This window comes from Mirounga angustirostris, unplaced genomic scaffold (genome assembly GCF_029215605.1).
Source record: "Mirounga angustirostris isolate CCGP_5_RB_7025 unplaced genomic scaffold, mMirAng1.0.hap1 SCAF_9, whole genome shotgun sequence".
Lineage (NCBI taxonomy): Eukaryota > Metazoa > Chordata > Mammalia > Carnivora > Phocidae > Mirounga > Mirounga angustirostris.
The window spans coordinates 109,118,966-109,146,137 of record NW_026991717.1 but is presented as its reverse complement, the minus strand read 5'-3'; the positions used below and the strand labels follow the sequence as shown (position 1 = coordinate 109,146,137).

Sequence of the window (27,172 nt, the reverse complement as noted above, 5' to 3'; positions counted from 1 at the left end):
CAGTTTATGGAAAACTTGCAATACTTTATCTCTTCCATCCTAACACTCCTATCTGTGCGAGATAAGGAGGGTGATTACACAAATTCAGCTGGTAAGGAAATGTGCCTGAGGGCCTCGGGTAACAGTGGCAGAGTCATGGCCCGAAACACCAAAACTGAAATCTCTGGAGGGAAAAGCTTTAGCGTCCGTACTTTAAAAAAAAATCTCCATAAGCAATTCTCCTTTGTAGCTAGAGTTGAGAACCACCTACCTAGACTTTTTGCCTACTAAGCCAGCACAGTTTCCAGAACAACTGTCCCTATGGAAAGCCGTGGGAATCCCATACCTGTTAGTTCATGTCCAAAGTAATAAGCTTCTGGAAAGTGGGCTAGTTTGAGGTCAAGTTGGAGACAGAGGTATTTTAAGAGAGCCCATCAGTTTTTTCAATCATGAAAGGCGAGAGCCTGCATGACAGAGGGTCCTAAGTTCTTAGAGAAAAGGGATGGTGTGGCCCTGAGGAAGAGGGAACCCCCACTTGATCCCCCAGCTCAGGAACTTCCATGGTCTTCCTGGACAGAGGCCCCAGAAGGGCAGCCAATAAGAAGTGTCCAGATGCCCGAGAGTCCTTGGGGAAGCTCTTGGCATGCAGGTGAGTCTGGCAAGTTCACGCTGAAGTTCAGCCCACTGTCAGGGCCAAGTTCTTCTGACTCATTGGCCTGGTAGGGACATTTATTGGCTGTTTCTAGGAACTCTACCCAGTCCAATCGGGGGACACACTTCATTTGCATTTCCTGCCACCTCTTTTAATGGCCAAAGATTCTATTCACCCTCAAGTAAGGGAGCTTGTTTTGAGGGAGCGGCCAGTGGGGACATGGGTTCCCACATGCTATGAACAGCCACGGAACAGGCCACAAAAGACACAAAAGCTGGGCACTCCCTGGTGAGTAGTTCCTCCATCTTCTCAGCAAATCAGATTCTCAATACCAGCTGCTCCCAAGCCTTGCTTATTCTTCGTTCTAGAAGACAGTTCCCAATGGACGCGTACCTGTGAAAACACTCTCTAATAAACAGTTGCATTGTTATTGAAATAACACTCCCAAAATCCCCAAGCCAGGTCAAGCCCGATTGCCAGTCTTCCTGATGGAGAAATCCTGCCATTTTTTTTTTTTAAATCAGATTTATCGAGCTGGTGGTGTTTGGAATAATGAAGTGAAGCACTAGGCCTTCCCTTAGGTCCTCAGCTGTCCCGCAGTACGTTCCATGGCTGGTGCTGAAAACCTGGGCGGCTTGGCTGGGTTTAGAACCATAGCAGCTTTGACTCCCTGCACACTCCCTTTGTAGGGGGGCGGGGGGTGGGCAATGAGCAGCACAAGCCTGCCAGGAGAAGTCATTGGGACCGAGCCTTTGTCTGAGAGGAGGCAGGTGCGGCACATGCCCTGGGAGTTACTCCCCTGCTCTGACTCCTCACCATCACCCCGGCCCCGACTGACGGCAGCCTCCTGAGCCTGTGGAGGCAGAGTGGAGGACCCATAGTACTGGAGTCGGTGCCATGCAAGGGCACCTTGGGGGCAAGGGCAAAGGTCCTCTCCAGCGGAAGTAACATCACTCACCGAAAGACTGATCACGACAAACTTCATCTCTGCAGCCTGGGGCGCGCTGAGCCACTGAAAGCCATTATTTCTAGAAAAATCACACTGTCCTCCTAAGGATCCCTTTGATTGTGTGCTTGTGGAAAACAACAGCCAAAGAAAACTATGTGCACAGTCATATGTATATTTCGGTTATGGTCTAGTTAAGGGGACATGCCCCCCAATTCTCTTCCTCATCTTTCAGATCTTGGCAGACCCTGACCTCTCAGTGGCGCAGATCAGAGGTTGGCCTTCAGCCGACAATACACGTCTGTGCCAAGTGAGAACGACTTGCTGGGGCTGGTCCGAGTCAATCCTGCATCCCTCCCTCCCTTTTTTCCTCCCCATTTGACCTTTGGGGCTCTAGTTTCCTGAAAGTAGTGAATTATTCATGTTTGTACATAGATATCAAATTGGCCCTTCCCAGGTTGCCAGCAGGGTGGGGCAGGTAGGTGGCTTTGTTCAGCGTCTGTAAATAGGAGGAGCCACCTCCCTGTTGAAATAGCACCTACAGGTGGGTGACCATTTTTTGCTAAGTCATCCTGGGGATGCTCAAAGCCCCATTGTGAAATCCTTCCTGTCCTTCCAGGCTCCTCCTTCCTCCCCACCCCTATAACAGACCCTGACGTGGGTTCCTGCCACTCTGCAGGCCTCGCTGTGTCCCTTCACCATGGCTTACATAGCCAAGTCCTTCTACGACCTCAGTGCCACCAGCCTGGACGGGGAGAAGGTAGATTTCAACACATTCCGAGGCAGGGCCGTGCTGATTGAGAACGTGGCCTCGCTCTGAGGCACGACCAGCCGGGACTTCACCCAGCTCAACGAGCTGCAATGCCGCTTTCCCAGGCGCCTGGTGGTTCTCGGCTTCCCTTGCAACCAATTTGGACATCAGGTGAGGGGTGCCTTGTAGTGTACCCAAGGAGGTGGGCTGCCGAAGCTTTGGTCGGCTAAGGGGAGGGGGAGAGGGACTGTGTGTGTCAGAGCGTCTGGAATTGTAGGTATGTTTTGTTAATCTAGGTCTTGGGTACACGTGAATACCAAGAGGAAGGATGTACGGTTCTGTCTGGGCTTCAGCACCAAGGGTGGGGTTTTGTTGTCTACCGTCTTCCCATTATGCTCCATGAGGGCTGGTACCGGGTCTGCTTTTCTCTCCACTGTGGAGAAAGTGCTCGTTAAATAACCGCTGAGTGGATGAGTGGAGGAAATAGAAGATCACCAATCAAACTAGGATGGAACTGACCCGGGAGACCTTAGTTCCAGCTAGACGTGGTTCTGCTATTCCGTGGCTCTGTGCCCTCAGAAGAGTCCCTTGATTTCTCTGTTTTAGTTTCCTTATCTGTAAATGGGGGGACAATGCCACTTATCTCATGGGATAATTGTGAGGTTCAGAGGGTAAGATACACAAAAATAACTTGAAAAATATAAAGTAATATGCAAGTGAAAGCAAAAGCAACTGTATTATTTAGGTTGAAGGACTTTGTTTTAAATCAGCCGAGGGGAGAGTGATTTTGGTGGAAGGCTCAGGGTTTGCAACATGCTCGGATCTCCTCCGGGCCTCACATGCACCCCTCTATCTCTGATTTTTTCCTTTTTTGGGGTATGTGTGTGTGTATGTGTGTGTGTGTGTGTGTGGCCCATACGGGGATCAAATCTCTGTCTCTGATTACTGGGTCAAGTTCTAGATCTTCAGCCCACACACCTCAAGTTCTTTTAGGGATTCTTCTATTTTCACTTATTATTTTAACAGCACCAGCAGACAGAATGTCCTCAAGTGAACCCTCTAATTATAACCCCCTCAGTTCAATTCACAGTGGCATGAAGGCAAGGAATTGGTTAGCAGAGAGACAGCAGGAAGGCCGAAGTGTCATTGGCTGTGACAAACGTAAGCCCAGACCATCCCTGCTGTCACCGTCAGTCTGTCTCTAGGCTTGGCCAGGGAGGGCGAGAGAACCGGCGAAACCCCAGAGGCACCTCCACCCTTACACCATCAGGCCAGCTAGTGGCTGGAGGGAATCCATTACCGGTAGCCAGCCGGTCATTTGCATTGAGAGATAAGGAGTCTAATAGAGATCACCTTTGGGCTCAAGATGTCATGATGGCCTGGAACTGACTGTACTGATTGGTTCTAGTAGGTCAGAGGCAAGAACTTTCTCCCACAGGGAGATATCTGACTCTTAGACCCAGGGGGAGGGGTGGAAAATAAGGGTTTCCATGGGCCTTTGGGGGTTGTCAGGGGTGGAGAATGCCAAGTGGGGATAGGACAGGGATGGCAGGGGGCAGGGAAAGACCGGTAACAGGCTCAGAGCTAAAGCTTTCACAGCTGAGTCCAGTGAGTGAGTGTGAGGAGTCTTGGGAGAGCAGTCTGGAAGTAAAAGGAATGATAACTACACATTTACAACCTTTATCACACACTTAACTTTCCTTCCCCTGGCCTGTTCCAGAACCCTAAACACTATCCTGTTTAATTCATCCCTGTTGGTCACTGAGCAATTCCATTTAGAGTACATCGACTGTCGTCTCTAACTTACTTCGCCTTTGTGGCACCTGAAAGCCAGACTTCCTTGGATGGGGTCTTCCTTCATCAAAGTTTCCTCCTACTTACACTTCAGATCTAGGACAAGGCAAGATGAAAGCAAGAAGCTATAAATCCTATCCCTCTAGTCCCCGATTTCACCCTTAGCTTGAGGAAATGAGCAGAATTGAGACAGAGGCTATACTCAACACTCCCGTGTAATTAGAAGCAACGGAGGCAAAATCAGGGCAGAGGGAAAAGAAGGTTGTGGCTAGACATGTGTGAGTGTGCGTGTGGGCAATGGAAGGGAGAGTTCTAGGTGGCATCACCTGAGCTGCCTTTTCCTTTCTTTCTACTGCCCTGAACTCAAGGTTCCTTGAAGTTTCAGACAGATACCCTAAGAACTGTTCAGGGCAGTTTAGAGAGAGAAGCAGCAGGTCGAAAGTGCTAAATCATTCACTGTAAGAACAGCCACGCTAGGAACTGCAACAATTTTCAGGAATGGCCTAGCAAACCATGAAACAATAACTGTGAGTGGGGAATCTCCAAGTCAAGAGTAAGGCAAAGGTGGTGAAGAAGGAAAAAGAAAGAACAGAGTCAGGGGAGGGTGGAGGCTACACAGAAAAGAATGATCCTGGGAAGGGAGGGTGAAAGATTTTTGTGGATCCTTCATTTCCCCCTTCCCTCTTCCATGCTCTTTGTCTTTTTCCTCCCCCAGGAGAACTGTCAGAATGAGGAGATCCTGAACAGTCTCAAGTATGTCCGCCCTGGGGGTGGATTCCAGCCCACCTTTACCCTTGTCCAAAAGTGTGAGGTGAATGGTCAGAACGAGCATCCTGTCTTCGCCTACCTGAAGGACAAGCTCCCCTACCCTTACGATGACCCATTTTCCCTCATGACCGATCCCAAGTTCATCATCTGGAGCCCCGTGCGCCGCTCGGATGTGGCCTGGAACTTTGAGAAGTTCCTTATTGGGCCGGAGGGGGAGCCCTTCCGCCGCTACAGCCGCACCTTCCAGACCATCAACATTGAGCCTGACATCAAACGCCTCCTCAAAGTTGCCATATAGACACGAGCTGCTCGGCACGCGGATCTACTCCATCCCGCCCCTGGTATCTTTCCTTAGGGTCAGGGTCTCCTGCAGGAGACACTGCTGGACCAAAGCTTCCCCCTGAAGAGCCTTGCCCTTCCAGTCCCCCTGTCTCCCTTCCTTCCCCCAGCCTTCTGGTTGGTGATTCTACTTGGAGCTCCAAGACTTGGGTGGCTCTGGGCCTTCACAGAATGATGGCACCTTCCTAAACCGTACGGGCGGTGTCTGAGAAGTGTGAAGGGCTTAGAGCCAGCCTGCTAGATGGGTCCAATAAAGGGCAGGTGGGCAAACGGCCAAGCTCTGTGTCTTCTTCCTTGATGGAGGGTAGAGGGATGGTACAAAGTCACAGGTGGGACAGAGAGCTGGCAGCACACAAAGGCTTGATAGAGGGAGGCTCTGATCGGGGGACGCCCCAATGACTGTTGAGAGCAGGCTCTGGCTAGGGTCTGTGGGTGCGGGAAGTGTGAATTGTATTATTACTTGATGGCTCCTCCAGAATGGAGGATGGTGGGGGTGCTCAGAGGTGGTAATGTGAGGTAAAGGAGAGGACTAGACAGTGGGCCTTTCAGCGGAGAGTCCTGGGAGGTTCGTTAGAGGACTCCAACCAGGAAGATGTCACTATCACCGCAGGTACTGGGCCAGCCAAGCACTAGCTGCACGTTGAGTTATTGCTGGGACATAAATTTGGTCAACTTTAACTGACAGCAAGGGTATGGAGGGTGCAGTTCCCGGGAACACAAAGAGTACTTATTTTCCTGGTCACCTTGCTGAGTCACATTTGTTTTTGATCCTTTGCTAGACCGACTCCCTCCTTTTCACAGTTCACATGCTACCCTTGTCTTTCTCAAACTCACATATTCACGGATCCAGGCACAAGACAAATCAGTGTAGGCATGAATGATTGATTTCATTTTTTCTTCCATGAGGGTGGGAATGGAAAAGGGCCTCCCTTTAGACAGTCTGACTATTCATAACCTGCCAACAGGACAGCCCTTCTCTGTGAGAACAGGTTTCTGCCAATTGGCTTTGTAAGGACGGTGACCCAGATTCCTCAGCAAGTACAGGCAGACTCCAAAGGCACCAACACCACGAAGGCCAGGTCCTATCATGTTCTGGAAAAGACACCTGCTGAGAAGCCACTGCCCTGTCACTTTGCCTCACAAACCTCTTCCTGGAAACTGCCCACTTCACCTTTCCTTTTTTGACCATTAGTTGGAACATTTTAACTTTCCTCACTGAAGCCCTGAAGGGACAGTTCTCCAAACTGGACACACTGCTTATGAACCCCAATGCTGAGGGGGAGATCCCTTTCCTGTGGTGTTCCCATAACTATTTTCCAAGCACCTGCATCATCTGAGAAGTCAATGTGGAATAGACTGTCTGACCTTCAACTAAAGCCATGCCTTCCATGGTGCTTTATTTCAAAAGGGGTAACCTGAGCATTACAGTGGGAATCCCCTGGCACCCTTTTGCAGGGCCTTCTGCTAAATTAAGGCTACCCTTAACTTGACTCTTGAAAACTCAAGCCTTTCAAGATTCCTGCTCTTAAAGCCAACAGCTGGGGTATGGTTTTTGGAGGGCAGGACCAAGCACTGATGTTAGAGCAGTAACTGCAGAGACAAATCACTTCTCTGAAGAAATGAAATACAGAATTCATACTGGATGCTAGCATGATTTGTTCACCATCTCCATAGTGCTAAAGGCTGTTGCTTTGTCTAGTAAGAGAGCAGCTGTCCTGGATGTTGGCATTATGCCACAGGCAATTGAGAGCTGATATGCCAGTAGATGTGTTGGGTCTTTCCCATGAGGCTCAAGTTGAAGGAATTATTTAAAGATTCCCAAAGGATCGGGAATTAACAGTCTAAGTGATTTTGCAGAGAGTCAACAAGGGCCATAATGCTAGGAAAAGGGCTCCTCACTTGGGCAGGGAAAACGCTACATGCTTCAGAAGGGACCTGACCAGTCTGGCTCAGGAGGGAACAGGGAAGGCAGGACTGGAGGAACTTCTTTTACGAGGACATTCGTTTTTACTAAATCTTTGGTTGTGCTGTTGTTAAAATGAAGAGAAGTGAGAAGTGTTTCCTTTATTCTTCATCTCGTTTGTCTCCCTTTACATCCTCAGAAGTATCAGCTTATGGTCATAAACAGACTTGGCAAAGCTTAATATAATCACCCACTTTCAATCTTTTAATCAAACTTCCCTAGGGGCACTCAGGAAGTAGGAAGGTGTCTCATCAACAAGCTTTTCCAGAGAGCTGAGATAATGCCACTCGATTTAGAGGAGGGACAGAGACAATCACTTCTCTGAGGGCTCTAACAAAAAATAAAGCTTGGGGTTGGGGCGCCTGAGTGGCTCAGTCGTCAAGCATCTGCCTTCAGCTCAGGTCATGGTCCCAGGGTCCTGGGATCGAGCCCCGCACTGAGCCCCACATTGGGCTCCCTGCTCAGCGGGGAGCCTGCTTCTCCCTCTCCCACTCCCCCTGCTTGTGTTCCCTCTCTCACTGTCTCTATCAGATAGGGGCGCCTGGGTGGCTCAGTGGTTAAGCGTCTGCCTTCGGCTCAGGTCATGGTCCCAGGGTCCTGGGATCGAGCCCCACATCGGGCTCTCTGCTTGGCGGAAAGCCTGCTTCTCCCTCTCCCACTCCCCCCGCTTGTGTTCCCTCTCTCGCTGTGTCTCTCTCTGTCAAATAAATAAAATCTTAAAAAAAAAAAACTGTCTCTATCAGATAAATAAAATCTTTAAAAAAAAATAATAAAGCTTGAGGTAAATGATTTTAGGGAACCAAGGTACACAGACTGAAATTTATTATTTCTATGACTATGTTCCCATGCTATACCTCCTTAGTTTCAGAAGCACTGAGCCAAAATCTAATTGATTTCAAATCTGATTTCTTATAATCACCATCACAACTGTCATCCAAACTATCATTTATTATTTACTACACTCACCCACTGCATAAGTACTTTATATATATTAGGTTACTTAATTCTCATACTGACCCTATGAAGAATTTTTCCCTCTGTTTAAAGGTAAGTGAACAAGACATGTGCCAAGGACAAAGGGCTCCAAGTAGCAGAGTTGAAAGTTAAACCCAGGTCAGTCGACTATAAAGCCTGTACTCTTTTTTTTTTTAAGACTTATTTATTTATTTGGGGGGGGGGGGTAAGGCAGAGGGAGAGGGAGAGAATCTCCAGCAGATGCCCCACTAAGCACAGAGCCCAACATGGGGCTCGATCCCACAACCCTGAGATCACGATGCGAGCTGCAATCAAGAGTCAGACGCTTAACCGACTGAGCCAGCCAGGCGCCCCGAAGCCTGAACTCTTTAAGTACAACACAACAGGATTTCCCTCTACCTCCGAGTTCCTTCAGAAAGACCACCGATAGCTGCCTGTACACAGCACTGCACAACTTAAAAACATTTTCACTTACGTTACATCATTTGATTTAAAAACTCTGTGCGGGAAGCATGATTATTTCTATTTTTCCACTGAAGAGCCGAGGTGCATATAAGTTACCTGCTCAATGTCCCAACACGAGCAGGTGGCAAAGCTCATTTCAGACCTAGGTCTCTTGGTTTCCCTTCTATCCAAACCATACTGTACCTCAAAATAGACTGTACTACAGTCAAGAAACACACAACCTAAAATGGAGAGCCTCAAATTCAGTGAAGTAACTTAACCTTGCTCACACAAAAAAAAAGAATCAAAGAATTCTTGATAAAGAGCAGCGAACATACACTTCTTAGTAATTCCTTGTAAGTAACGAACCATATCTGGTTGTGCCCACAATATATCATATATCAATTAATTAGTACTGGGAGAAGCCAAGACCATTTGAGAAAGACTGGGCCAGCTAAAACAACAAAACAAACATGCTGAGCTTTAACTCCAAAAGCCTAAGTATGCAGACTCCGGATCTATACATCATGGAGCAAGTAGACAAAGAACGAGGTGCCAGGACAAGCCCACTTTCCCAATTACATCTATAGATGATTCCTTTTCTTTTTTGTATCTCAGGAAGGAAAGTAAACTGATATTTTTGCCTGGCTCCCCTTTATTTGAACAGAAAAATTTGGATTCAGTAGAACTGGGTTCAAGAGGTCTTTATTTGATTAGATCCATAGAAGAATTCTAGAAAATAAAGTGTCACAAAACACAGCATAAAGTTGGTTTAATAATGACAAATGTGGATAGGATCTTAGGTTTCAAGTTTTGTAATATATAGTCCAAAACAGACAGATAATTATACAGTCTATAATAGACGAAGATATCTGTTGGGGCTTATAAATCATACTCTTGAGCTCCAAATGACTAAGTTGGAAGCATTAGCAAACTCCAAGAAGGGACCATTCAGAGGCTATAATGGGCTTAGTGCTGCTATTTAAAGTAATGAAGCATTTTCTCTGCTTTCTGGATCCATTTCACCAAACGATTTCCTCAGCAGGTCAGATATAGATTTGCAGAAAAGTGGAAAACATTTTCCAGGAATAACACAACTGATCCCTAAGGAGCAGATGACTTAACTTTTCTGAATAACAAATCTTGGTCTGACATGCCTAGATTCCTCAGAGTGTTGTCGCTGACATTCTCAACTTCCTCCTCACCTTGCCAGACCCTTATACTTCGTATGTCGTAAACAACAGTGTTGAGATGAAGTCACCGTACTAGTTGTGTGACCTTAAGTTCCTTAACTTCTTTGTGCTTTAGTTTCTTTGGCTCCAAAATTGGGATAACAATAGTACCTACTTCCTGGAGTTGTTAATGAGGATAAAGTAAGCGTTTAAAAAGGCCTGGGCACATAGTAAGTACTCAATAAACCTCAGCATTATTTTTTTTTTAATTTATTTATTTGACAGAGAGAGAGACAGCAAAGAGGGAACACAAGCAGGGGGAGAGGGAGAGGGAGAAGCAGGCTTCCCGCTGAGCAGGGAGCCCGATGCGGGGCTCGATCCCAGGACCCTGGGATCATGACCCGTGTGGAAGGCAGACGCTTAACGACTGAGCCACCCAGGCGCCCCAAACCTCAGCATTATTATTATTCCTGTTATATAACAAAATTTCCCTGTATCAACGATGGACATTTTACTCACTTTTTTCCCTTACAAGCAAAGCTTTAGTTTAGAATTTCCAAATTTCTTAGATATGAAGAGGAAACAATTTTGTATCTAATGTCTGACCCTTTAAGTTTTGGTCTTAGAAGAACTAACCAAAGCCATCTCATTGCATACAGTACTTTATATGCTTTCTAAAGCATTTTACATTCATTATTCATTTGGATCTTCTAACAATACAGTAAATTTTTATTAGCCCAATCTAAAAGAAATGGGACAATAAAGACGAGAGTTATGCTTTGCTTGATGGTTATACTGCTACCAAGTGGCAGAGAGAACTAAATGCCAGGGTTTCCGATACCCAAGCCAGTGTTCTTTCAACTATACAAGGTGAGATAGTCTAAGATTTCTTTGGAGCAGTTGAAATCATCCTATTTACATATATTGATTAAAGCCCACACTTTACTCAGATTTTGCTAGTTTTAACCCAATGTCCTTTTTCTGTCCTAGGACACTTCGTTACATTTAGTTGTCACGTCTCTTTACACTCTTTTTGGCTGTGTGAGTTTCCCAGACTTGTATTTATGGCCTTGACAATTTTGAGGAGTACTTGTCAGTTATTTTGTAAGCTGGACCTCAAATGGGATTTCTCTGATGTTTTTCTCATGATTAGACTGGGGTTATGGGTTTGGGGGAGGAAAACCACAAAGGTAAAGTACCCTTTCATCACATCATATCAAGGGTACATGCTATTATCGATAGGGTTATCATTGAGGATGTTAATCTTGGTCATCTGGTTGAGCTAGTGTTTGTCAGGTTTTTCCACTGTAAAGGCCCTTTTCTCCCTTGGCACACTCTACTCTTTGGAAGGAAGCTGCTATGCATAAACCACCCTTAAGGAGTGGGAAGTATCTACATATATTATTTGAAATTCTTCAGCATGTCTATTCTTCCAATCTTTGTATTTATTTTTTCAATCATTTATTTATATCAGTAATGACGCATGAATATTTACTGTTTGGGTTATAATTCAATACTACTTTATTTTGTTGCTGAAACCATTCCAGCTTCAGTCACTGGGAGCTCCTTCAGTCGGCTCTTTTGTCCCTTTGACATACTCCCAATCATTGTGTTTTATGGGTTTGTTTTTTGTTTTGGTTTGGTTTGGTTTTTTGGGTTTTTTTTTTTTTTTTTGGCACTTTCCTTGTGGCACAAAATGCTCCAAGCTCATCTTGTGTATTTACTGCCCCAGTCCTAGAATCAATCATTTCTCCAAGGAGCCCTGGTTCCTTTTATTGGAACTAAGACCTGGGCATTAGGTATGCTCCCATTCTAGTTTTATTTTCTAGCCACGTAACTTCTAATAGAGATTCTTCATTCTGATGTGAACTGGGAACTTTAGCAGAAGAGCTCAGCAGAAGAATACAATCCCCTAATTACGTTTTCTTTCAAAGGATAGTTAAGTCTAAGCAGAAAAAAATACGCAAAATAATTTCCATTATAAACAAAGTAAGACAAGCCATGAGGCATGCTGTATTGTGAACCAATACAACATAGTTACTACAGAACTGCAGAAGGATCCTAGAACAACAGAGTCATTTGTCGAGGGTCATCAGGGAGAATACTGATAGAGTCTTCAGCTTTGCCACATAACAGACACAGCATGGTGTACTCCTAGAATAAGATAAAGTGAATAATTACATTGAGGAATAGGGAGAAAGACACTTCATAACTTACTCTGGTAAAGCTATTCTCTACAAATTGGAACGGACATTCCTTCTGCACATTAGATCCATTTCTTCAACACCTATCAGGGATGTCTTAGGTTTATTCTGTGTATCCTGGAGTCTTTTGTTCATGTAAACTGAATACATGCTGATGTTCTATTTACTATGTACACAAGAATGTCATCTTGGAAATGCATGTTGGACTTAAATGTTATATACATATAAATGTTATAACATGGACTTAAAACACATATTGGGCTAGGGGAACCTGGGTGGCTCGGTCAGTTAAGGGTCCAACTCTTGATTTCGGCTCAGGTCATGACCTTGGGGTCGTGAGATGGAGCCCCACATCAGGTACAATGCTTGGCGTGGAGCCTGCTTAGGATTCTCTCTCTCCCTCTGCCCCTTCCCACCTTCCTTCTCTTAAAAAAAAAAAAAAAAATCCAAACACATACTGGGCTTGATTAGTGCTGCTATTAATTATTTGAGAGAGGGTGTGCATGTGCACATTAATGGGGAGGTGGGGGGGCAGAGGGAGAGGAAAAATCTTTTTTTTTTTTAAGATTCTATTTTATTTATTTGAGAGAGCGAGAGCACAAGAGGGGGTAGGGTTAGAGGGAAAAGCAGACTCCCTGCTGAGCAGGAAGCCCAATGCAGGACTCCACCTGGGACTCCGGGATCATGATCTGAGCCAAAGGCAGTTGCTTAACCAACTGAGCCACCCAGGCGCGCTGGGAGAGGAAAATTTTTTTATTGTTATGTTAATCACCATACATTACATCATTAGTTTTTGATGTAGTAGTCCATGATTCATTGTTTGTGTATAACACCCAGTGCTCCATGCAGAACGTGCCCTCTTTAATACCCACCACCAGGCTAACCCATCCTCCCACCCCCCTCCCCTCTAGAACCCTCAGTTTATTTTTCAGAGTCCATCGTCTCTCATGGTTCATCTCCCCCTCCGATTAGTCCCCCCTTCATTCTTCCCCTCCTGCTATCTTCTTCTTCTTCTTTTTTTTAACATATATTGTATTATTTGTTTCAGAGGTATAGATCTGTGATTCAACAGTCTTGCACAATTCACAGTGCTCACCATAGCATATACCTTCCCCTATGTCTATCACCCAGCCATCCCATCCCTCCCATCCCCCACCACTCCAGCAACCCTGTTTGTTTCCTGAGATTAAGAATTCCTCATATCAGTGAGGTCATATGATACATCTCTTTCTCTGATTGACTTATTTCGCTCAGCATAACACCCTCCAGTTCCATCCACGTCATTGCAAATGGCAAGATCTCTCTCATTCCTTTTGATGGCTGCATAATAGTCCATTATATATAGAGAGAGGGAAAATCTTAAGCAGGCTCCACACTCAGCATGGAGCCCCATGGGTTGGGGTGGGGTGGGGTGTGCTCGATCTCACCACCCTGAGATCATGATCTGAGCCAAAACCAAGAGCCAGATGCTCAACTGACAGCCGCCCAGGTGCCCCTAGTGCTGCTATTTAAAGTAGTGAAGTGGGGCACCTGGGTGGCTCAGTCAATTAAGCATCTGCCTTTGGCTCAGGTCATGATCCCAGGGTCCTGGGATCGAGCCCCGCACCGGGCTCCCTGCTCAATAGGGAGCCTGCTTCTCCCTCTCCCACTCCCCCTGCTTGTGCTAGCTCTCTGTCTCACACAAATAAATAAAATCTTAATAAAATATGGGGCACCTGGGTGGCTCAGTTGGTTAAGTGTCTGCTTTCGGCTCAGGTCATGATCCCAGGGTCCTGGGGTTGAGCCCCGTGTCGGGCTTCTTGGTCAGTGGGGAGTCTGCTTCTCCCTCTCCCTCTGCCTCTCTCCCTGCTTATGCACTCTCTCTGTCAAATAAATAGTTTTTTTAAAAAAATAAAATAAAGTAGTGAAGCAATTTGAGTGTGGGTCCCTAAGGACAAATTCCTATTCTAGAGTTGCTCCTTTCTAGATTATTTAAGACTACTAAGCAACAGAAATGATTTTTTAAAATGAAAGAAAGATCCCAAACTAAAACAACTATTTTTATCTACTCCAGGAAAATAAACAATTAAGTTAAATCTACTTGTATGTCATGCCTCATATTTAGATAGCTAGCTGTCTGGATTTGATCTATTTCAGGAGTTTATGCTTCTTGGGCTTAACAAATGTCCAGGCTGATAAAAAAAAAAAAAAAGAAAGAAATCTTGTCATCTGCAATGACATGGATGGACCTAGAGAATATCATGCTAAGTGAAGTCAGTCAAAGAAAGACAAATACCATACGATTTCACTCATATGTGGAATTTAAGAAACAAAACAAATGAGCAAAGGAAAAGAGAGACACAAACCAAGAAACAGACTCTTAACTACAGAGAAGAAACTGATGGCTACCAGAGGGGAGGTGGGTGGGGGAAAGGGGGATGGGGAAAATAGGGATAGGGGATTAATGAGTGCACTTGTTCTGATGAGCACCGGGTGTTGTATGGAAGGGTTGAGTCACTATCTTGTACACCTGAAACTACTATAACACTGCATGTTAATGATACTGGAATTAAAATTTTTAAAAATGTCCAGGCTGGTGATGGAAGAGATTTTGTTTTAGGGAAAACTCCTATGGCAAAGTCCTGTTTTTACAGTTATCCCCTTCTAGAATATTTAATATGGGTCATAAACTATACACACATATTTCCTTTCAAGCTTTTGCTTAAAAACTTTATCTTCTTTAAGAAAACAAACTTAATGCTAAATCTGTTAGTACTTCCACACTTTAAACTGAGATTGTTAGCTGTCTGGGAATTGGTCAGTCAAGGCAGTTTGTGTTTCATGAGTCTGGATAGTCACTAGACAAATGGTCACAGAGATAAACAATGACTACGGTTCAGAGACTCAGAACCCAGACAAGTGCACTTCTGTTTCCTAGAGTGAGTTCAGCAGGGGAGCTTAGTTGTGGCAAGAGAAAGATTGTTTCTTAAAGACCACACTTAATTTCAAGGTCTACTCCACACACACAATAGAGATAAATAGGGGCTAAAGCTCAGAGGACAAATACAGGTCTCATAAATTAAAAAATGAAATAGGGGCGCCTGGGTGACTCAATCAGTTGAGTGTCCAACTCTTGGTTTCGGCTCAGGTCATGGTCTCAGGGTCATGAGATCGAGCCCCATGACAGGGTCTGCACTCAGCAGGGAATCTGCTTGAAGATTCTCTCCCTCTGCCCCACCCCCCCAAAATAAAGAAATCTTTCTAAAACAATGAAATAAAAATCCACCCTCTAAAAGACCTGTACAAGGTCTTTTACTGCTCTCAAATACTTTTGCTTTCACCTGCCAGACATTACTAGTAGGATGTGAACCTCTCACTGGAAATGAAGAACAATAATAAAGTCAAAACGGGAAAATGTGTGAAGCTAGACAAACTTCTGAGTTTTCACCCAATCTATCCATCGACAAGTTTTTATTAAGTGCCTAAATGCTCTGCAATGTGCCAGGGGCACTGGCAGACATGAGAGAAGGCAAGGACAAGGTCTGACCTTGCAAAATTTACAGTCTAACTTGAGAGTAAGAAAAAACCTAACACGTGGTATAATCTGGAAAGGTTTTTAAATAAGTAAGACTGATTACACTTGAAATCTTTAATTTATAGTTGGTCTGGAATCCAAACTTCACTGTAGGTCAATTATTTGTAATTCAAAAGCAGTCTCCCATAGAAACAATGCTGTACACAGCAGTTAGGCTTTCCCCAGGAAATTCCAGGGAGTCTTTTAAACTCATACTGTATAAGTACTATAGAATCTAACCATAAATCATAGTGTTTCTGTGGGAAAACAAGTCTAGAATTCTAACTTGGAAGGTCAGGAACACATCCCCCTGTGCTGCCAGGATCAGGACACCTTTTATCAAAACTGGCCAAGTTGGGACAGTAAGAACTCCCCCCCAGGGCGCCTGGGTAGCTCAGTCATTAAGTGTCTGCCTTCGGCTCAGGTCATGATCCCAGGGTCCTGGGATCGAGCCCCGCATCGGGCTCCCTGCTCCGCGGGAAGCCTGCTTCTCCCTCTCCCACTCCCCCTGCTTGTGTTCCCTCTCTCACTGTGTCTCTCTCTGTCAAATAAATAAATAAATAAAATAAATTTAAAAAAAAGAATTCCCCTCCCCCCCCGCCATCATTCATGGAAAACCTCAAAGGCTCCACCTGGGCAAAGCCCAGGGATAGAGATTTGGAAGGAAAGGTGGAGTGTGTGGGATCACCTTTGGGAAGACCAGATCCTCTGCTTTATTCTGAGGGGCCCACGGCCCTTTTCTTCTATTACTACCTATTAATTCTGACCCCAAGTCCTCTCCTTCCCTAGTCCACAGAGGAACAGAAGGCAGTCTCACAGTTCCCCTTTGGTTTCCTGAGGCAAACACATAGTCCTTTCAGTGGCTTTTGGGGTGATATAAAAAATAAAGGATATCTATAATCATTTATAATGTATTTTCTGTTTAAACTCTGTACTTCTATCTCCCCCCCCCACTTGTGCCATCAGAAAATCTCACTTTAACAATGATATTGTGGTTATTTTTTTTAATTTTTTTAAAGATTTTATTTATTTGACAGAGAGAGACACAGCGAGAGAGGGAACACAAGCAGGGGGAGCGGGAGAGGGAGAAGCAGGCTTCCCGCGGAGCAGGGAGCCCGATGCGAGGCTCGATCCCAGGACCCTGGGATCATGACCTGAGCCGAAGGCAGACGCTTAACGACTGAGCCACCCAGGTGCCCCGATATTGTGGTTATTTTTAAAACAGAATTCTTATCTTTTAGAGATGTGTACTGAAATATTTACAGAAGTAGTGAGTGATATATTTGGGATTTGACTCAAAACAATCCTGTAGGGAGATGTGGGAATAGTGAGATACAAAATAAAGCAAACTGAAGCTGGGTGGTGGAGGTTAAAACACTGTTCTGCCTACTTTTGCCCATAAGACATTTAAAACAAAACATTAGCAATGTGGGGAATCCCACCTTGAACCTGAACTACTGCTAAAGTGAAAAAGGTGCTGGGGTAGGGTGGGGACGAGGAAGTAGGCTGTCCAAGCTGAGAACAAAGAGTTCTTGTGTCCCTCAAGTTGAGAAGGAAGTTCCCAAGCGGCTATTCACATGAGTCAGAGGCCACTGTAGGTACAAGAATGGGCTGGACTATCAAGAGCAAGGAGGAGGGGTGCCTGGGTGGCTCAGTCGTTAAGCATCTGCCTTCGGCTCAGGTCATGATCCCAGGGTCCTGGGATCAAGCCCCACATCGGGCTCCCTGCTCCGCAGGAAGCCTGCTTCTCCCTCTCCCACGCCCCCTGCTTGTGTTCCCTCTCTAGCTGTCTCTTTGTCAAATAAATAAAATCTTAAAAAAGGGGGGGGGCAAGGAGGAGATAGAATTTAAGTTCTGCTTCAAAGAGGTAAGATTTAGTTGACTTGAAGGTAGAGAAAGGAACTAGTCAAGTCAGGGAAAAAGCACGAATAAGGACAGGGATAGGGAAAGAGCAAGCATATCCTATAGGGAGTAGCGAGAGTGCAGTATGATATATTTGAGCAAGATTAATTTGACAGCAGTGAGTAGAACTAGAGTTTGGGGACTGCTGCAGTAATTCAGGTTTGAGTGGGTATGGTCCTTGCCATGAGGTGTGGCAGCAAGGCCAAAAAAGGCAAGAGAAACAAAGGAAGAAAGGAGGGCAGGCAGACTGTTAGTGTTAAAGAAATACACCTGGGAGACAGCTGATAGGTTTCAAGTGAGCCTGAGTGTGTGTGTGCTCACTATTTGAGAAAGTAAAGAGAAGGCTCCAGACTAGAGACCAAAGCTCAGGGGAAAATCAGTTAGGGAACAATAGTAAAGGAAACCAGGGAGAAGGCAAAAGAGGACTCAAAATGACTTAAAAAGAAAGAAAAAAGGCTGGCACTATGGACCTCAAGGGAAGAAATCCTTCAAAAACCACAATGGTTGACACAACCAGACCCAGGAGAGATGTTAAAAGAGCTAAGAACTGAGGCAAGGTCATAGCATTCAGTTACATTATAGGAGACCTCTGAGAGAATAGTTTTAGTAAAGTGAAAATGAAAAGCAGTTTGCAGGTGGTTAAGAGCAGCACAGGGAAATGAGGAGAACAGGGTAAAGACCTATTCAAGTAAAGAAGCAAAAGAAGGACAGAGATGATTAGAAGATGAATCACAGAGGTAACTGAGTGAAATGAAAGGATTTTTAACTTATTTTTTAACAAAAGAAGACTCGAGTATATTTACTGTAAGAAATATTTTAAATCCCAGGGAGACAAAGAAGATGCTGGGTAGAGAGGAGATTGGTGAGGAAATACAGAAAGGGTAGCCTTAGAGAGGAAGGAACAAAAATCTTCCTCTCTACCGGGATGGAGAGAAGAGTCTGAGGTTGGACAATGCTATGTGTGGTGAGCCAAAGAGACTAGTGGGAAAGAAGAGAAAGGGAAGGTGGCCAGCCCCATGATAACCCCGCAATGAGCAGGTCAGATATTACACTGTAGCTAAAATGAGCTATGGAAAGGCCAAAGCAGTGGTCTAAAGCATCGCTTTCAGGAAATGAATCTGATGGAGGGATATAGAATACAGGTGGAGGGAAGCAGATGTTGAGAGAGAAGATGAAGTGTAGAGCCCGGTTTAAGAGTTGGGTTTTTTCCCAAGAGAATTTCACTGACTAGGCATCGTGAATACAAGCCATCTTCCTTTATCATCTTCTTCCTACCCCAGAGTCATTTCTGGGGCAGCTGTGAAAATGGCTGTGTTCAGTCATAAAGGAAAACCAGCTAGACTTGGCTCACCCAGCAGTAAGAGACAATGGCTTCATTACAGCAACCTTAGTACCCATTTAGGGCTCTGAAAAACTCATGGCGGCTTCAGGAGCTTCTGCAAAATGGCTCTAAGCCTCCCTTTCCTCTCATGGAAGGACAGAGCTGCTCCTTTAAGTCCATGATATGCTCCTTCCCCTATTTGGCCACTACTCATTCACTGAGATCTTGATTTTTGCCCTAAGTTACACATAACATATAAACATTTTTCGAGGCATAATTTTTGGATGCTAAGATGTGGTCAAGATGTTGTACAGATTAATCACAACATATCAGACCAGATTCTGACAGGTGAATAAGTGCTTTCTTCTACACTAAAATATGAATGAATGAGAGTGGTTACACTGTAAGATCCTGTTATGGAAGATTATTATTTTTTTCTCATTAAAATCCTACCCAAATTTGAAGGACTTAAAAAAATTCCCCTGTCTGTTAAAAGCTCTAACATGATATTTATATCCTATAGATGAATACACAGTTCACTCTAAGTAAGTAACTCAATCTGAAAGCTTGAAAATGGAGGCAGTAAGGGACAGACACAGGTTCCAGTGTGTCCTTATGGTTTCCAGTTTACCCTTGGCTCTGCCCCACTGTCCAGCTTTTCTTCCCGACCATCAGATCTGTGAATCTTCAACAACTGAGGCATACAGTAGCCTTCTGTACAATTCTTCATGTGCTCTCACGATTGTACAAGGCCTCATCCTTATAATACTTACTCTCTACCCTTATGGTGGTCCAGCTTCTTTCCTCCAACCTTGATACATCCAACCTGTCATTTTACTTAATGAATTATATTAAAATGTCTTACCACAACTGAGACTACAGAGTAGCTCGAGTCTACATGTCTACAGGGGAAGACAAAGATAACCTCCTTAATCAGAATTTCCATGCTCAGCAAGTATGGGGGCAGTGGGCAGGTCAACACTTATAAAACCAACAACTGTGCAATTACATAACTGGACAGGGAAAAAACAGGCACAACTGTAACCTCATAAGAACCCACAATGTGCTGTTCTTCATAAACAAACAGGACAGGCCTAAGATATCATTTGTAAGGTATGCATCTTGACTTGTGACTCTTATGGAGACAGGTTTGAACAGATATACTCACGTCTAAAATGTCTCTCTTAACGTACACAAGTAGAAGAGAAGGATGGTCTCCTTTATTATTTACTAGTACTTCATTTATTAAAACTATATGTTTTAATAATAATTAAGATTTTAATAATAATTAAATAAGATTTGAGAAAGTATTTTTATTATTCCCCCTCCCCCACAATAACATACCACATTTATACATTTACCTGAAATTCATCCATGATACTGAATGTGTACTCATGCCTGGCTATTACGTGATGACAATTCTTACACAGATCTGCCGAAACACAGAGAGACTTAAATTATTAAGTCTTGGAAGGTGTCTTAAGACAGTAAAATTTCTATTTTCAGCATGGTATTGCTTTAAAAGAATCTTAACTGATATATTTAACACAGCAGCGGGAAACCCATTATAATATCTACCTTGATAAGAAATCCAAAATCTATCACATAGCAACGCTACATAATGAAGGGCCTCAACTCAGAGATTTAACAGGCATATATTAATTCTCATTCTCAGGACTTATAGAAACTGTGCTACTAAAAACAATTATAAATAAAAAGCCAATGCTAAACATTAAAGTGAATTTAATAGTAACAAAAGACTATAGTAAAAACACATAATAACTATGATTTATTGAGTGCTTACTGTGTGCCAGATACGCTTTTAAATACTTTTTGTCTGTTTACTTATTCTCAAAACCCAAAGAGGTAGATACTATTGTTACCACCTTTTTAAGGTGAAGAAACAAAGCCACACACCTTTAAGTAATTAGCAAGACTACTGAGGTAGGAAGTGTTGGAAACAGAATTCAAACCCATGCATTCTGGCTCCAGAGCTCTTGCTCTTAACCGCTATGTCCTACTACCTCTTTAAAATAGAGTTTAAAGGGTTATGCCTAAAATAAAGAAAAAGGATTATTCTACGTTAGAACATTTTCAATAGTCTGACTCAATTCTAAAGGCTTAGTATCTTTCATATTCCTTTTAAAAAATATCATTATTTGCACATTTATTCCTCATATTTCAGAACATACCAACATACTCAAACCAGGAGACAGGCAAAAAGGGGATGTGAACAGTTTGATTTCTTGTCACACCTGGGGACTAAAATGTACATATACTTAATTTACTCACAGAAATTCTTAGAGTGCCAACCTCAGAGCTGATTCATTTTTATTATACATAGTTTATTTGGTTCCCCAGTATTGAGGATGAGGAGCAGCAAATGAAGGTAGCACAGCAAAAGAAACAACAGACGGATGATGAGATAGGAGACAAAAAAGGTTATGAGAGCAGAAACAAGATTTAAAAAACCATAACATCCCAGGGTCATTTAGTATGGCAGCAAACAGCCCTAAACACTTCAGGAGCTGTTGGAGAACATCACTGTATTAGACTATAGTAAAAAAAGAAAACTAACACGAACGATCCTAAAAGGTTAAAAAAAAAAGTCTCTCTTGTTTCAGAAGGCATAAAGACTTTTAAAATAAACAAACAAAAAATGCTACCTGAATCATTAGCTTCAGTTATCTACAAAAGTCACTTATGCAGTCTGATGACGCTAGCATCATCTTTATTTTCCTCTTAAAAACCAAACTAGCAACTCTGTTGCAATACAATATTGAAACAGGCCTTATAAAACACAACATATCAGGAGGTACAAACTACTAGCTTTCAAAAGCTGGTATCTGCTCCCAGACTTGCACGAAAATAAAGTCTACTTACGATCGTAGGTAACTATTTCTTCTCCATCTTCCTCTTTCAAAGATTTATTTGTGATCAGCATAAAATCCCGCTTACTGCACACTGCACAGCCTGTAAAGTTCAGCAAGAAAGATCCATTCTCCAGGCAGATGTTACCCTAAAATATTAAAAATAGGAATTTAATTTTCTTCTATTTCAAAACCCTTAGTGAAAATAATTAATAGACTAAAATTTTCTAAAGGCAAAAAAACATGGCCAGAATTTACTTGCTTGAAGTCTGTACCAAGTAATTTTTGAAATTACTAGCTTTCCTCTAGAAGGCTATTTATGGCAAACAAAACTGAAGCAGTGTTAAGCTGTAAGTCTCTGAGGACTGCAACTGTGTTTGAGAGGACTAAATGCAAGTGGATATTTAGAAACCTAATGAAGCTTTAATAATATAAAATGTGAAAAGGAAAAATTAGAAAAATCTAATAGCCAACAATATTAAATGAGGCACAGCACAAAACTAGAATAAAAATTCAATCAAAATGGAAATACTGAACTAATGATAAAAATGATCTTTTACAATGTGATGCTCAGTTGATTGTTGAAATAGCATTTTCTGATGCCTTAAAAAATAACACAAAATAAGCAAACAAGAATAAACTCTCATCTCTACAGATGCCAGTCCTCAAGGGTATGTGTGATTCAGGCAAAGAAGATAAGCTCTGCAATTCATCAGACTGACACCATGGCATTCAAAAGAGAAAGGCATTTGCTTCATCACTAAGAAACTGTAAACAACTTATGCTCCTAGCTCAAGGGAGGTCTTTGCAAAGGCTTACTAATAATTGTTCAGAAAACCATTTTATAAATAATCTAATTCAACCTCATTTCTGACCAATACATAGAGTATTTTTAACAGTTGATGTGACTAAAAATCAATCAACATTTCTCCAATGCAGCTATGTGCCTGATACTGTGCAAAAGCACTGTGAAGGATTAGAGGATGAGTCACCTCTTTCCTCCTCCGAGGAGCTTATGAACTATCAGGAAGACCAGCTTTAAGTGATGCCACAGTGAAGTCTTCCTGGATTCCCAGCGCCACAGTTAACCTCTCCCTTTTGAGTGGCTCCTTGATGCTATATATGAAGGAAGAGATTAACTCTGTAGGGGCGGGGGTGGGTAGAAGCGAAGAAATCAATCTAACTATATAGTTGGGAGATACTAAATCACAAGCACATCAACTTAACTACTGAAGGGGAAAAAAGGCCTTAAGGTTAAAGTATAAATTTCCAGCTACTAAGAACAGGTGCTTTTCTTTGATTTTCTTAAAAATAAACATCACGGAAATGTAGCTCCTATATAATAAAATCCACACACTGTAAGGGTATAGGTGAATGACTTTTTTTAGGTATATATGTATCAGTGTAACCACTATCCCAACCTAGATATAAAAATTTGTCTTCCTAGGAGATCCTTCAGACTTTGCAGTCTGAACCCAACCCCTATCTCACCTTAGGCACCCCTTGATCCGATTCCTATAAAATTTTATATAAATAGAACCATGCAGTATACTCTTCTGCAACCAGTTTCTTTTGTTCTGTCCATATTAATCATCTATGTTGTTGTACTGGTAGCTCATTGCTTTTCATTGCCGAACAGCATGAATTCAGGTTGATAGACTTTTGGGTCGTTTTCAGCTTGGGGCTATTATGAATAAAGCAGCTACGAAGATTCAGTGTAAACATATACCTTTCTCTTCAGTAAACACCTAGAAGTGGAACTGCTGAATCAGATGGTAAAAATATGGTACATACAAACTTTGTAACTGCTTAGTTTTCCATTTTCTAGTCCACCAGCACTGTGTGAGTTCCAGTTGCTCCACATCCTCACCCACCTGAGGTACCATGTCTTTTCTTATTTTAGCTATCTTAATCACGTGGTATCTCACAGTAGTTTTTAATTTGTATTTCCCTCATGACTAATAACGTTAAGCATCTTTTCATGGTGCCTACACGTGTACCTTCTTTTGTGGAGTGTCTAGTCAAGTCTTTTGCCCATTTTTTGAAACTTAGGTTGTTTATCTTATCTAGTTGTAAGAGTCATTGAGTTGGAAGAGTTCTTTATGTATCTTAGATACAAATCCTCTGTCAGATTTGTATTACAAATATCTTCTCCCTATTATTGGTGTGCCATTTTTTAAATAATGTCTTTTGAAGAGCAGATAGTTTTGATTCTTGTTAAGTCCAATTCATCAAACTTTTTCTTCCACTATTTGTGTTTGTCTTCTAAGACTAGTATTCCTCATCTGTGAAAAATATCTACCACAAATCTCCAGAAAATTTTATGAAACCAAAGGTAATTATTTATTACCTACTCATTCCGCACTTAGAACTTCTTGATATGCTAATCCATTATTTTTCTGACAATTTTTTGGATGAGTACACTATACCTGCTACCATCATCTCACTGTCCTTTCCTTTGCTAAGCTCAAAGTGGCTTCTGTTCTTACTGCCCTCAGAAATATCACACGACTTTGAAAACTCCCAGAGTTGGAAGGACCTTTCAGATTTCAAATGATCAGTCTCTACTGAACAACGGGAAGAGAGTTCAATTTCTCCAAGGGTTGCCCATTCTGCTTTTGAAAATCTGTTAGAAAGTTCTTTGTTCTGATTCAAAGCCTCCAACCCAATAACATCCACCCACTAATGATTTCTAAATCTGCCTTCTGAAATTCCGGAATGACAGCCCTTTAATTATTTTGGAACAGAATAAAGTCAGAAAGAAGTGCCAATGAAAGGTACTTTTCTGGTTTCCCAATCACCTCAATCCTTTTCTAACTCATCTGTTTGAATTTCACACCGCAACTGCAATCTTGTATTTTCACTTGACTCCTTGGATGTTACATTCTCAATCTTGGATGAAACATGATAAAAACAATTTGACCATGTGCACCCCAATCTTTGTTCTCTCTCCCATATGCCTCCAATTTCTGTAATGATACTTCCAATTTCCCAATTGCCTAGATTGAAAACCCTAAGGTCATCTATAGCTCCTCCCTCCATTAAATTGGCTCAGTTCTAGTAATTCTTTCCTTGAGATGAGGTCTTCATTATCTCATGCCTACACTACTGTTGCCATGGCTCCCCAAATACCGTAGGGCTCTCCCTTTTACATTTCCCCCCTACCATAACCTAAATATACAGTCATAAGATTCATTCTCCTAAATAACAGATTTCAGAATTATTTCCCTATTTGATTTTCTTGATGGATGCCCAATGCCTGAAGTGTAGAATCTAAACTTAATACAACTTTTTAAGTCTTTTGATTAGCTCAATTCTTAAGAATCCAACCTAATCCCTTTAATACTCTTCACTACAAACACCTCCCTCGTGTGGTCTCTGTAAAGTGCAGTGTTCATTACTGGATTCATAAAAATTTTTTACACTTTTAAAAAAGTATGAAATAGAACACAATAAAGTATATGAAACATAAATAGTATAATGCCTCTACCTACTAGATGTCAGTCGTACCCCCAGGGTGACAACTAAAAATGTCTACAGATAGCGCCAAGTGTCCCTTGGGAGGCAAAATCTCACCTAGTTGAGAACCACTGCTCTAATTAACTCACTTTCATTATTTATTCATGGTGTTCCATTCTGTGACGGTATCACACTTTTCCAGTGTACAACTACAAAAATTGCTGTTCTGAGCATTCTTATACAAGTCTCCAGGAACATATGTAATGCATTTATTTCTCTAGAATGGGAACTGCTGGGTCATTCAGTATGCATATCTTCATTTGATAATGCTAATCCTTTTTCCAAGGAGGTTGTACCATGAGTGTTCTTGTTATATATCCTTCCCCAAAGACTACTTATTACTCAAGATATTAAGAGACAGAAACAACTATAGATTTTCTACCTTCCAATCATTACAAGAATTCTTGTTCTTGTTTTATTCCCCAAGCCTCGGGCTCCGCCTTTCCTTCTTTTCTACCCTCGTCACAGCGAGCCTTCAAGTCCCAAATGAAGTTCACCTTCCTTTTGGGAGAACAGCGCTATTTCTCTCCCCTTTCTCAGAATTCGAACAGAATTTATGAACTGTACTACTCATTTTTTGTTAATCACATACTCCGCAGGAGGCAATGAAAGCTGCCTATTTCTTCTTTGGTATCCCTTTCTGGCCTAGCAAAGTAATCTAGCTACACACATAAATGTTCAATAAGTATACCTTGAATGAATGAGAGTAAACAAGCTTCGGCAACCTCCCGAGCTTGAGAGGAGCCGAGATTTTTCAAAAAGTAACTGCCAGGAAACCTGAATTCTGGCCTTGGCTCTCCTGTTAAGAGAATGTGAACTTGGGCAAGTGATTTCCCCTCTCTGGGCATTAGTTTCATCTGCAAAACTGGGTTATAACATATGGCCTCAGAGGTCCCTTCCAGCGCTAGAATTCAGTAAGAATTTCACCAAATCAAGCTTGAGAATGAGACGGGGCGGGGGGGGGGGGGGGGGGGCGTGTCCCTTTGTCGTCGGACTGGATTGGTGGTGGTGGTGGGGTTTCCTTTGTTGTGCCCCCGGAGCTCAAGAGAAGCGCGGCGACGGCTGATGTCAGCCGCCAGGGTGGGGACCGGCGGAACGGACGGCGACAGGCCGCCCCCGCCGTCAAGTGCCTAAATACAGCTACGGGGTCACTGGAATGGGCAGAGCGGCTGGGTCGGCCCGCGGCCGGCCTCTCAGGGAAGGCCAGCCGAGGGCTACGAGAAGCCCCAGGGGCTGGCCCCGGGCCAAGGGGGCGAGAAGTTCTCGGCGCCCACTCGCTCACCCGGTTGGGATACTCCTTCTCCACACAGCCCCCACACATCCCGACGCCGTTCCCGAGGACGATCCTCCAGTGCTTCCGGGAAGACGAAACCTCGCGATAGCAAAGGGAAGGTTGCCGCATGCGCCCGAACTACTCGACCCTGGAGTATTCGCTCTCGGGAACCAACGCGAAGTCTCCGCCCCTTAGCCACTGTTGTTAGGGCAGGGCCTGGTCTCCTAGGCAACAACGCCAGGGCGAGGAGTGGGACATCAGAAACCTACGGAGGAAGAAGGCGGGACCGTGGACCCTGTGGCGGGAATGCGAAAGGGAGCTCCCACTGAGCAGAGTTCTTATAGGCGCCCTCCTGAGTCTAGGCTGACAGGCGAGTCACAACACACACGAAAGGGAATTGTTTCGCGCTGCCTCAGCTTACCCCGTACATAAAGCTGAAATTATAATAATTTATATACCTTTCCATATCAGTGAGAGTGATAAATCAGCTCTCGGCAGGTGAATAAGCAATAGCCGAAGTGTTGGGGAAGAGGCACTTACAGCTCTGCAGAGAATCTCCTAAAACTCCTAAAAAGAACACTTAAAATGTTAATAATAAATGACCATTATTTATCCCATTAGCGGTGGGAAACGTGTTTCTGTGTCACAGAAGCACCTCCGGGGCATGCACACACTATGCAAATAGAAAATGGCAGGTCGATCCTGCGGAGCTGAAAATGCTTTTGATTGGAGCCCTGCCTCTTCCTT

At 43.3% G+C, this 27,172-nt stretch overlaps 2 protein-coding genes across 2 annotated transcripts; one reads left to right on the top strand and one right to left on the bottom strand.

Moving 5' to 3' along the window:
* The first annotated feature begins 1,020 nt into the window (after positions 1–1,020).
* Positions 1,021–5,506, top strand: GPX2 (glutathione peroxidase 2). The gene is made up of 3 exons (XM_064571172.1): positions 1,021–1,887; positions 2,257–2,499; positions 4,838–5,506. The coding sequence occupies exons 2-3, from the start codon at positions 2,278–2,280 to the stop codon at positions 5,186–5,188; spliced, it is 573 nt and encodes a 190-aa protein (XP_064427242.1). The 5' UTR covers positions 1,021–1,887; positions 2,257–2,277; the 3' UTR covers positions 5,189–5,506.
* Positions 5,507–9,300: 3,794 nt separating this feature from the next.
* On the bottom strand, positions 9,301–26,592 carry CHURC1 (churchill domain containing 1). The gene is made up of 4 exons (XM_045901046.3): positions 26,435–26,592; positions 21,647–21,782; positions 20,125–20,195; positions 9,301–11,937 (listed from the first exon to the last, which is right to left on the bottom strand). The coding sequence occupies exons 1-4, from the start codon at positions 26,552–26,554 to the stop codon at positions 11,845–11,847; spliced, it is 420 nt and encodes a 139-aa protein (XP_045757002.2). The 5' UTR covers positions 26,555–26,592; the 3' UTR covers positions 9,301–11,844.
* Positions 26,593–27,172: the final 580 nt, after the last annotated feature.

Bases quoted from the DNA above. Each gene is read 5' to 3' on its own strand.
- CHURC1 (XM_045901046.3), bottom strand. From the start codon at position 26,554: ATGCGGCAACCTTCCCTTTGCTATCGCGAGGTTTCGTCTTCCCGGAAG. The intron at 21,783-26,434 runs GTGAGCGAGTGG...TTAATATTTTAG, and splicing joins AGAAGGAGTATCCCAACCGG to GGTAACATCTGCCTGGAGAA. The intron at 20,196-21,646 runs GTAAGTAGACTT...GTGTTTCGGCAG, and splicing joins AGAAATAGTTACCTACGATC to ATCTGTGTAAGAATTGTCAT.